The 12,556-nt window shown below is 31.8% G+C and overlaps 1 protein-coding gene across 2 annotated transcripts in view; it reads left to right on the top strand.

The window, feature by feature from the left end:
- Positions 1-12,556, top strand: part of pio (zona pellucida domain-containing protein piopio) — a 254,041-nt gene that overhangs the window by 236,732 nt on the left and 4,753 nt on the right. For both annotated transcript variants that reach the window (XM_081736236.1, XM_081736235.1), the window contains exons 6-8: positions 8,186-8,416; positions 10,197-10,359; positions 12,255-12,425. In XM_081736236.1, coding sequence (XP_081592362.1) covers positions 8,186-8,416; positions 10,197-10,359; positions 12,255-12,425 — 565 coding nt within the window. The remainder of the gene's footprint in view (positions 1-8,185; positions 8,417-10,196; positions 10,360-12,254; positions 12,426-12,556) is intronic.

The following is a 12,556-nucleotide window of genomic DNA, read 5'->3' as shown; positions in this document are numbered from 1 at the left end:
TAGTATCTACTTCTTGGATGAAACATGCTCAGAACGTGAGGCCCCTCTAAGCGCGGGGCCTGGGGCGGTTGCCCCATTTGCCACCCCCAAACTCTGCTTCTGGTGGAGACTCAGGGAGTCTTTGTCTCTCGTAATGCTGCAAACTTCAAATACAGAAAAGCAGTTTTTACTCTTAAAAACACCTAAGAGTTACTCTCCTTCACATATTGTGAAACCCTATTTTTTCCAGGTAGCTGCAAGCTAAGAAATAAAAAGTAAGATTCATTTCTGATACCTGTATCAACACAGCAGATATGAAAAAGAAGTGGAAAATTTTAAAGGAAGGTCGTTGTAAATGACCTTCACAAGGCTGAACATTGCCACAAGGACATTCACTGCTTATATCAAAACGAATGCCCTTAAAAAGTAACAAACGAAATCTGAAGCAAAGGATAAGAAGAAATATGAAGAGAGGGAGTGAAGAGCGTCGGTAAAAAGAAGTGAAAATAAAGAAAGAAGAAAAAAGTATATTTTCGTATAGCCTTAAGCAAAAGAAACGGTTCCAAAAGAATTACGTGTCCAAACGTAAACCCTATTAGATATATTCACACTCAAGGGAATGCGTTTGCCTATATGCCCATTGGCAACAAAAATAAGATTCAAGTTTTAAAAATACATTCGGTCAAAGAGTTATGCTTCAGCTTAGAACTCTGAGAAACAGAGCAGCATGAAACGAATATATGTATCATATTACTAAACAAAGGAAAAATGTAGTAGTTCACATTACCAGAAAATATTTCTTAATTATTGTGGAATAATATAAATTGTTATTGAAGTTAAAATTTATCGAAACTCTGCAATGAAATGTTTCTTTTATTTCTCAAGTTATAAGCGGATTTACAAATCTGCTGAGCAGATCTGTAGCCAGAAATTTCATTTCAGGGAATGGTGGTCCGACTGTTGCTACTTTTAAAAGTTAAGTTGAAAATAGCTATTTAATATTTTATAGGTAGTATTGTTTTTCTATTTCACCTTAATTTTTAAGGAGGAGATGGGATAGGACTGCATGACTGGATGGGATAGGACTCTTCGCTACGTCCCTGCTGTCGGAAGTATAAAGCCTAGGATATGGACCCAAATTGTAGTTTAGATCCCAATAATAAGTCAATTCCTTCATAACTTACGTGTTTCATAAAACATAAAAATTATATAATTACTTTTCTTATATTATCCAATAATCAAAATATTATTTAAATAACTAGTTTGTAGTCTCTGATACACAAAACAAAATACATATTTACCGGAAAGAAAAAAAATTAGCTGGATATGGGTTTAGTGCAGATAGACCTTGTGCAAATCGATACAGAATTTAGTAAATGAAGAGTAGGACATTGAAAATGAGAAAGCAAGGAAATAGAACAGAAAAACATGTAATCTAGACAAATTGCTCTGAGATTGAATAATGAATATTCAATTATGTTTTTCTATTTCTTTGATCTCTCTGTCTCAGTATACCTTTCTCCAAAGTGATAATAACCATATGGTCGAAATTATGTTTGTCAACAGAATAATACGTATCATTTGAATGACATAGGCATCATGAAAGTACGAATTTGCATATATCACGAATGAACGACTCTTCATTTCTAAGAAGTAGATTTATCATATTACCAAATATTTTTAGATATGTTCATTGCATAAGATTTACTTCGTTTCTATTTTGGCATGGTGAATTTAGTATAATAATAACACAATTCTCAAAATATTGTTTAGTACATACGGAACTTAGAAATTTTTACGAAATATTTAATATAGGGCTGGGAATAGATATTATTAGTATAATATTGTTTAGTTTTACTGCCGTTGAAAAAAATAAATAGACATTGAAGAATTATAATTACTATATTCTTCTATTAAAGTATTTTCCTCGTTTCATTGTTTCATTCAATCAAATAAGTAGATTGATGAAAGGGAATTATCCATATATTTTATTATTATTATTGGCTAGAATGTAACCAATACATATATATCTTATCTCGGTTAGCCTGCTAGTTAGTATTTTAAGACAGTAATACAATATTTTTCAAAATAACAGTTTCTCGTAGTTTCTTTTTGTATGCTTAAAACCTATTTTGCTGAATATTTTTCCATCTTGTCTGTAAGACTTTCTAAATTATACACCTGTTTTGTTTGATCCTGAATAAACAAGATAGCTCAATGAGAGAGTAATTAACATTGGTGTATAGGACCGCGAGTTTAACCAGAGATCGCATACATCAGACTTAAGGCTTCTCCCTCCCGGTTTCCCCCCGCCATTTTATCACGAATTCAGTAATTCTTTCAACATTACTCACGTGAATTTATCATCCCTCTTCTTTGGCTTAGAGGATATAAGTAAGTGTATTTGATGTAGGGCCAGTCTTGTACACTCCCCCCCCCCCTTAAACCCAAGATTGTGAAAAAGGAAAGAAGTTAGCCAGAATATATATGTAAGAGAAATTTCAAAATGATTGGAAATGCTATTTTATCCAGCATACATGTGAAGATTTCGTGATGAAAGGCCTTCACTGTCTCATCTGGATGCTGTCTTCTTAAAACTAACAGTTATTTCTCTCAAAATAATATCTACATATAAGAAACTACATTTTATAATATTTAAATTTGAAATAGTACATAACTAGTATCAACAAAGAATTAAAAATCATTTCAGATAGAAAAAAAACTGCATATTACGGAGTTCACGCATGATGCTTGTAGCATTCACAGGTCAACCTGTGTACAAACAAGGGGTTAATATTCACGTGCTTACTTTCCTGATCTCATGTTCTAGTTATCTTGTGTTCCATGATGTAACAAAACATACACCAAACAATTACCGAGGGTAAATGCACTCTCAAATAGTTAGAATCAACTTTTTCAGAAACAATGTTTCGTCACGAAATGAAAAAGAGCTAACGTGCTCTCTGTAATTACATCCATCAATCATTTGATTCTAAGTGCACGTCATCATGTCTTTAGATGCTGTGGGTGGAATTGAAATGTCTTTAGAGAAAATTACTTAATTGGTAGCTCAGCATCTTCAACAAAACATACTCAGATTTCTTTACGTACATTTAAAATTCACAGTCAGCAAAAGAAAGGGAAAACTATTGTATTTAATTGCAAATTCAGTAAAAAAAAAAAAGTTATAAAGGGACACTTTTTACCCCTTTTATAATCATAAATTTTACAACTATAAACAATAAAATTATGTTAATAAGATTGGAGATTGAAACTACAGATTTCTGCGTAATTACTACCGTTCTTTCTAATACTTATAACTACTATTACTACAAACAGTACCACAATTACTACTAACTAAACATATATATTGTACCGAACTAAATGAAAATAACGCAAAACAGGAATGGTTATAGACGTCTAGCTTATTATCATATTTTTGAAGCTCTTCACTGTGTCAAGAAAAGTGCTATTTTCCAGAACCGTTTTATAGAAGTCTTGGTAGCCCATTTTCAAGTTCATCTGAACACTCTGACAATGAAGCTTTCGGTACATTAAACACTGTTTCGACATGTGCATTACTGGCTGGTAAAGAGGGAACATGCTGCATTCTTTTGAAGTAGTTTGACTTATTGCATCTGCTTTTTCGAGATTTCAAAACAGAAAACTCATTGCATAGTTCATTTCCATCGAAACTAATTTTAATTTTTAAATCATTAAATGAAAACAGTGTTGGGACAGGCGCAATAATAAGATTTTAAACCTATTTATTTAATCCTTGTAAGCCATAAATACAATATATAAGGCATTAATGAATAATTTAATATTAAAACCCGTAGATTTAGTTCATTGGCCCATACATCCATAGAAATATTACGATCCCGGACACTCCAGGCGCCACCTGGAGATCTGGCAACTTAATACCACTTCGTTTGATGTGAAACACGGCAGATAGTTTTCTGCTTTAATTCATGATTAAAGAACTGTGTCTTATATTACTTTTATATTAAAACAAACAAATACGTCATCGATGCTCGTAAATTTCCCACTTATCTCAATTTATCACCCTGAACATGTAAATGAAGTGCTTGCTTATATTTTTGTGGTGGTAAAGGATGGAAAATTTGTTATTCATATGTGTATATGTAGTAAAATATACCGTTTTTAAAGTTTAACATCTCACAATTATGTACCACGGCTATGGGAGATGGCTGATAATGATAGGATAAAAGAAAAGTGGAATAAACGAAAGAACCCTGAGAATTCCCCCCCCCCACACACACACGGTGTTTCTCCACAAATATACTGTTAACTAGCAGATTGTGTCTCTTGTTGCTTTTCTTTTTCTAACAATGCGCACATACGTATTCCTTTACGCACATATGCTTCTTGTAACGTTCACGAAAATGACCACTTTTCTAATGTGGTTATTAATTAACTTGGCCACATACTGCACATCTACGAAACTATGTATGCATGCTGTTTATGCCATAGAAAATTCATTCCATGATTACTATTCGTGTAAGTTGGGGAAGATGGTTAACTGTATTTGAAGAAAATACGAAGAAAAAGAGGTGAAAAATAATCTATTTTCGTCATATACTTCTAGACATGGCACCTCTTGAAAACTAAATAGATATCTAAATATTGATGATGGTGATATTCCCAATATACTGCAAAATTCATTCAGCCTACTATATGCAGATGACCTAAAATTCGGAAGATGTATTAGTAATGTCAATGACTCGGTATCTCTACAAAATGATATCAATGTTGTTTCTAAATGGTGTCAACTCAATGATCTGAACCTTAATGTAAATAAATGTTTTATAATGTCATATTCGTGTAAGAACACACCTCTAAAATTTAAATATTGCATTGGTAACGTCAATATTAAAAGAATCGAAGAGTTTAAAGACCTCGGGATCACCTTTGACACAAAACTTAACATTTTCTAACCACAGAAAAAAAAAGTGAGCGAAGCTTATAGAAATCTGGGGTATACGATAAGAACGGGAAGGGATTTCAAGAAACAAGACACATTAAAAACGATATATAACGCAATCGTTAAATCGAAACTAGAATACGCTGTCGAAATCTGGAACCCTGCAAGTAAAAAATGTAGCCGCAAAATAGAAATGATACAATCAAAATTCGCAAGGTACTTTGTTTTCAAGGAAACAGGCATATATCCTAAATTTGAAACATATCAATGTTTAATTAAACAACTAAGCATTGTATCCCTTGACAGCAGAACAAAAAGTTGGGTTACTCTGCCTTCTATATAAAATTTTAAATAACAAAATCCAAGTGTCGCAATTACTTGAACTTCTGAACTTCTACCCAACGTTAGAAGACGTCCAAAAGTTGGCTTATTGCACTGTAGAACATTAAGAACAAATATGATGAAAAGCTCACCTATTTGGAGCATGTGTGAGCTCTACAACAAGCTGTGTGTGGTTGATCCAAGTATTGATATATTTAGAATATCCTTCACTAAATTTAAGAAAGTAGTAAATTCTTTAAGTGCCAGAAACGATTATTAACCACTCATTAAAATTATCACTTGTCTGTTAATTCTACTGTTGTTATGTTTCTACCTGTGAGTATCTACCTGTAGTATTCATTTCTCTAAATAAATAAATAAATAAATGATGGAATGAAGGAAGTGGGAGACTATTGTATTGTTAAAACAAGATCATTACTCCAATTTTGTATTCATAAATATACTTTGAATATCTCTGTTTACGAGTAACACCGAGAGAAAGAATTTTCAAATTAATCGACTGGATACTGTTACAACTTGTTCACTTCCAAGTCCAACCAGGAGTAGCATGATTCAAATAAATGAAATTGTAGCAACTTCATCTATATTTTGAATTTACTATGATTTCTTATCTCACCGTACGTCAAACACTGTAATATGCTTTCCCAAAACAAAAATACGTTTTTTATATATTTATAATAAATTTGAACTAGCTCCCCAGTTTCAAGAGAAGTTGGATATTTCAGCCTTAAATGTGACAAGGATATATGACCTTTCGATATCATCATTAATGAAATTATAAATCCTGTATTTTTTCAAAGGTTTTAAAATTGGGTGTCCTTTAAAACATTACATCTTCTCCTTAGGCAACGATTTGTAGATATCAGGATTTTTGAAAAATGATTGGAAAAGTATTTGCAGTGAAGAAGGTTCTTTTGTAACCGTCGATGGTTGACTGATTTGCAATATAACATCAATTTCTGCATAGAGGTTATATGAGTTACAGAATAACTCAGCCTGAAATTTGAACTACTTAAGATTCCATCGGGAACCAATTCAGGGTCCTTCTCACCTGAGGCAAGTAAGCAAACCATATAGCTGTACGTAATTCATTCAGTAATTCCAATTTGCTGTTCGTTTCTTACAATAATAATAATAATAATAATAATAATAATAATAATAATAATAATAATAATAATAATAATAAAGAAGAAGAAGAAGAAGAAGAAGAAGAAGAAATGCTTGTGAATGACATTTACTACGTCCTTCGTGTTCAACACACAACACTGTTTCAAACAAAACTTGCGTGCACTACTTCACTCTATTGTCTTTCACGGAAACAAAAGAATAACATCTTTTTGTCTCGACTTACTTATGAATCCAAGAAATTAGACCAACATCCTTCGGTTGTTCGCAAGAGTAACTGATTCTAAAAGTTCCGATATAAAGTAGCTCACGTCTTTTCTTTTTCTTTCCGCATACAATTGAATTCGTAAATGGATGAAGGGTTGAAGAGAAAGACATAACACAGACACAGACATACATACATTAAGGTATGGTATACTTTCACTGTTTATTAAACAGAAAGTGACTCACAGTTTGCCTTTTTCGTGTTTACCGTTATCTTTTATGACAGTGCCGTGAACAAATTGCAAAGTGGATTCAGTGTGTATCTTTCATCTGTGCATGTGCATTTTTTTTAAAGGCTTAACGTAAAGTAGCACGATTATTTCATTTTAATGACCAACTGTACTTTTATTATTTTTTTACAAAGTATTTTTTTTTTTTTTTTTTTTTTTTTCATTATGAAACTCCAGAATTTCCCTGGACTTTCTCACAAAATTCTACAAGATTTTAAATGCTAGTGAAAGCACTTCTTAATAGCAGTTTTAAGTTAAATAAAATTAACATCCATGGTGGTAGAGGGCTATGAAGACTCCTACTCAGTCAAATGGACGCAAATAAATAAATAAATAAATAAATAAATACTTGTTCACATCCTAATATAATGATTTGATTATATTTTCTTCAATTGCCATGCACTCTAAAATTTTGTTATCCATATTTCTTCAATTCATTGAAATAACATTTTGCCTGGTTTTTAATACACTTACTACATAAATAGTGAGAGGACGGATGGACTTTACTGTCTACGCTTATGTAAGCTGGGTGAGACATTGTCAGCACATTTGACTCCTATCGCGAGAATTTAACATTTTCTGAATAGGAATTCCCTATCTCTTACTTCTAGTAGTTCCCAAAATGCCTAAGAGTACTCAGGCAAGTCAGCTACCTTATAACTTATGGAAGACATTAAACAAATCTAAAGTTCTAAAAACAAAGGAAACGTTGAAATGAAGTCAGAAATATTGAATCAAATACCTTGGTATACAAGGGATTTACAAAACTCTTTTTTTCTTGATTTCTAAAGATTCAGCACGAAGATATATGACGCTTGTGGAATGATGCAGTAACCTATGCTAAGCTACCCTGAAGAGTATTTCAATGGAATGATAATAATTCGAATTAAATCTATTCATGCTTTATTCAAAGAACATTTATGTGATTGAAATTTTAGGGGCTAAACGAATTATCTTTTACATTGATAACACAATAATATTAGCACACAAATAGTACATTCAGCATAACCACTTATTTTCTTCTCTATTCCTCATCACAGAATATTCTTACCAACTCCTGATAATTCTAATCTTAGATTTACCAATTTAACGTAAGTTCATGATGGCAATATCTTTACGCGACCATGTTTTACTCCTTCTACGCTTTATTTTGTATAACATGTAGAAAAATAGAATTTCATAATTATTCACAATTTCCTGGTGTTATCGAAATATCATATTAAGAAATATTGGAATGAAAACTAAATGTATACAAACTTTTTTTTTAATGATTAAATTATTGTTTTTCTCTTTGTTTCAGTATGTTGGGTACGACACCGTTAACTGCAACTGCACCTATGCCCGGCTGCACCATGAAAATATTCTATGGCGATCCCTCGGATAAGGAGGTTGCCGAAAACGTCAAAATTGGCGACCCTCTTTCTCTTGTCATTTCAATCGATGAGCAGGAGATCTATGGAATGAAAATCACCGACTGTTTAGTCAGAGATGGCTTAGGCTGGGGAGAACAGAGGCTTATCAACAGTGATGGGTAAGTTAGAGCACATATCATAATTATAATTTAAAATTATTCCCTGGTTCTAATTTGAAATTTTTAATTCATTCTAACATAATCACAACTGAAGTTAACTTTTACAAGGATTGGAAGTTTTACCTCCGGTCAAATAATTCGTTACTGAAAGTGAATCTTGTTAATATTCGTATACGGCAAACTTCAGTACTCTTCCAGGTAATTCTCTTCAAAATATTCTTAAAACTAAAGTTACTTTAAAATTGGCAGTCCGAGGTGACGGATACAAGTTTCTACTACGCACTACGTCCATTTCTTCTTTTTTTCATTTCCTTCACTTACTGCAAATAGTAAATCAAGACGTTGACTGTACTTTAATCTTGTCAATCAAATTCTAGTATAGTTATTCCTTATTTAATCTCTCTAAATACAGTTAATTAGTTTATATAAGGAGATATTCATATATACAAATTGTCATCTATTAATTACATCTATTTCTTTTTCTAATATCACAACCACTACAGATAATTTCAGGAAGAATAACACTAAGTAACAAAATTATTTGATTTTAACACATTTTTAATAGATACTAGCTGTACCTGTGCTCCCTACATAGCGCATCATTCATATGAGCATAAATCTCTGTCATTCCTCACAACATCTGTACATGTCCTTTACAGACACAGGTGAAACACGTCTTGATAAAAATCGGCAAAGGGTACCATAAAGGTGAGATATTTTCGATTTTTTTTTTTCAATATCTCGCACCGTTTGCAAGATTTGAGCCTACTTCTGGTTGGTGTTTCTAATTCATGTATGATCAGTGTTTTCTTTCTTCTTGCATTCAGATGTAATAAGCAAATGCATTACATACACAAATAATTATGTCAACGATATATGGTGTTCATTGAGCAAAACACTCCAAAGAATAAAGATACATCTTAGACTGGAGAAATGGTTGTCCTTCGTTTTTCATTATCACTTGGACATGAAACAAACGCCTGAGAGATATATTACTCCTGTATACAATTATGTGGTGTTAGAATGTATAACTTGTAGGATATGATGCTTTACTTTTTTTAAAAAAAATCAACATTTCCAGTGTGATCCTAAAAAATGTACTAAAGAAATAACGGTCACGTTTTTTTTAAAAAAATATTCAATTAGAACTGGACAATCCACACACAATTTGGAATCGACCAGTGAAAACGGCACGTTTCTAGCACTTGTGGTTTTCGAAGTATCATTGTCGAAAGGATTAGAGACAAACATATAAACCTAGCATTTTAATATATAGATTTTCTTTTATCCGATTGCTGTGCAGTCCCGATTTAAATACATGAATGATGAATAGGGACGGTATAACATTATCCTTGCAACAGTTGTAACAGTTCTACGGGGAAACTTAAGGGTAGTTGATCAACCTTTCTCCTCTTATAAAGTAAAAGGTAGAATGCAAAGGACTACAACATCTAATGTAAAAAAGGATAATTTTATTAGTTAGCAATTCTCTTTCCAGCATTAAGGTTTCTACAACCAGTGGTTGAACCAGGATATGAAAGAATAGAGACAGTGAAATAATAAAGGGGTGTTAAAGAAAGTTACTCTGAAATGCCGTTTATAATATAGACGACTTAGATAGAGATCTCTTCTAGTATGTATTAATAATGTTATTATTTAAACACAATAAAAAGTCATATAAACTGCGATGAGTTCTATTTGAGAAAAAAAAAATCTACACTCTGTTTTAATCTTGCTATAGACATTCGAGTTTCCTAACTACCGTTTTCTTTTTCTCCAGTTGTCCTGAAGATGGCGAAATCATGGGCCAGTTTGTGTACAGCAAAAGTAAAACAACAGCTTCCGTCCACTTCCAAGCTCACAAATTTCCTTACACATCATCTGTATACTATCAGTGCAATGTTCGTCTCTGCATCAAGGATGGAGATGGCTGTAGCGATGTGGTACGTTATTATTTCTATGAGTAATCCTTTCTCTCTAATTTAATTTTTCATAGACAACTTTTAAAAAAAAATGTTCAAAATATTTACTAAGAAAGATGCATAAGGAAATAACACTCATTCCTGCTGATAGAGATACAAGATTAGAATAAATTATATGATATTACAAAAACCAAATATACATAATACTTATAATATATAAGTACTTATAATATATAATATATATTATAAATACTTATAATATATAATTCCGATCTTAATATTTTATTTTTATAACTGCAATAATCATCCTTAAAACTGTATAATGAAAATTATACTTTAAAAGAATCTATCCTAATTAGATTTTAAAAGTATTGATACACAGGGAATGGGAATTTATTTATAGACAGTCTCCGAGTTACGTAAGTTCGACATTCATAAGAAGTTTCCGATATAAGTAAAATTTAGGAATGGTACTTAACATCTCGTAGTATTGAACTTCTAAATTCTATTTTGAGAGCCATCTAGTCATTAAGGCATGAACTATGTACTACTAATTTGGGCATTTTTGCGACAAATCTTATAGGTTGTGGTAAAAATTCGAGCCTTGGAACAATCCATTTATGTAAGTTGAGAAATGTCTGTACTTAGAAAGAAAACTTCTTCAAAGAAATAAACGTAGTATTGGAAAGAGAACATACTGACTGAATTTCGAGAAAAACACGGAATGTATTACTACCATATATCTTTTTTATAATATTAAGCGAAGTAATACATGTTACTATTTAATGAAACAGGCAAAAAAAAAAAAAAAAAAAAAAAAAAAAAAACTTAGGAAATACGAATAATAAGAAAACTGTTACAAATGCTTTATTTGTTATCTGTAACCGAATTAGCAAATTAGTTTTATTGTTAGAAGACTCAAAATAATATTTTGATTCTATAATAAAGTGTTATTAAGTTTTTCTCATAATCGGAAATATAAATTGTTCGCAGCGAGGACAGAAGAAATAAATAAAATAAATGTAAAATTAAAACTAAAGGACGCGTATGTATTGTAATAATTGGGTAACCATAGAGTCACATGGAATTTAATTGAAATCCAAATATTCTTTGTTAAATTGTTTCCAAAGATTCAGTGATACAAAGAAAGCAGAATGTATTTTCCTCCTTATTCTGTTTACATTATATAAAATGTAATGCGAAATACTAAATACTTTTAAAGATGAAGCGGAAAAAGAACAATAAAGAACAGACCTAACACCTTGTAAAGGACTGACAAATATATTCTTTATAATGTTAGACTTCTTAGTAATACAGCACCATCATCTCTAATGCGCAGAGTGGTATATCATCGAAATCAAGTTAATCATGATATGGACAAGTATCAATCCGTTGATTGATCTAGGATTGTTTTGTTCCATCTAACTGTCATTTCACATTAATTTGTGTTTATTATCTGTCACTTGAGCCTTAAAGTCAAGATTTCATTTTATCTTCTTACTAAGAGAAGCAATTTTTTTTTCATTTTTTAGAAACTAGGTATTTTATTGACTTTTTAAATACGTTCTTGTCCTCGAAAAGCGCTCGTTTGCTTCTGCTAAATATTTGAGAAAATTATCCAGTACATTTCACACAACATTAATTATTTTTTTAATGCAAATACCATATAATTGCTTATTTGGTAGAAAATACGGGTTACCACATGAAATCAGGTAAAACATGGGACGTATGGACTTGTGTATCACTATAAATTGCTTATCAGAGAATAATACAACAACATCACGATACACTAGGCAAAAGAACATAGTTCTCTTTGGGACGAATATTTTTTTTTATAACATTTCCATGCCTGTTTCGCTATTCCTTTGTTTCAACTACGTGCTCATATTCATTATATAATTATGTTTGACTTGTAGCCTCCCGATTGTGGAGACAGTGAGAATGCTGTAAGGAAACGAAGACGACGAGACGCTGATGCGAACGACGACGAAGCTCCAGCCACCATCGAAGTGTTCAGTGGTCTCTATGTTAACGAAGCAACAGATTTAGGAACAAATGATTTACTAGACGATGTCACAAAGGAGAAGGTAAGTTACCCTTTATTTGCCTTAAGTATTGTGTTGACCTAAATATACGATAAGAATGTTTTTGTCTTAAATTGACTTCTCGAAAATCATATTAGTCTTACATGCACAGGCTAACCTTAATTTAACGTTAT

This window comes from Thermobia domestica, chromosome 13, assembly GCF_964235325.1.
Source record: "Thermobia domestica chromosome 13, izTheDome1.hap1.1, whole genome shotgun sequence".
Taxonomy (NCBI): domain Eukaryota; kingdom Metazoa; phylum Arthropoda; class Insecta; order Zygentoma; family Lepismatidae; genus Thermobia; species Thermobia domestica.
Note: the sequence above shows the minus strand (reverse complement) of the source record. Positions and strands in the feature narration are given on the sequence as shown.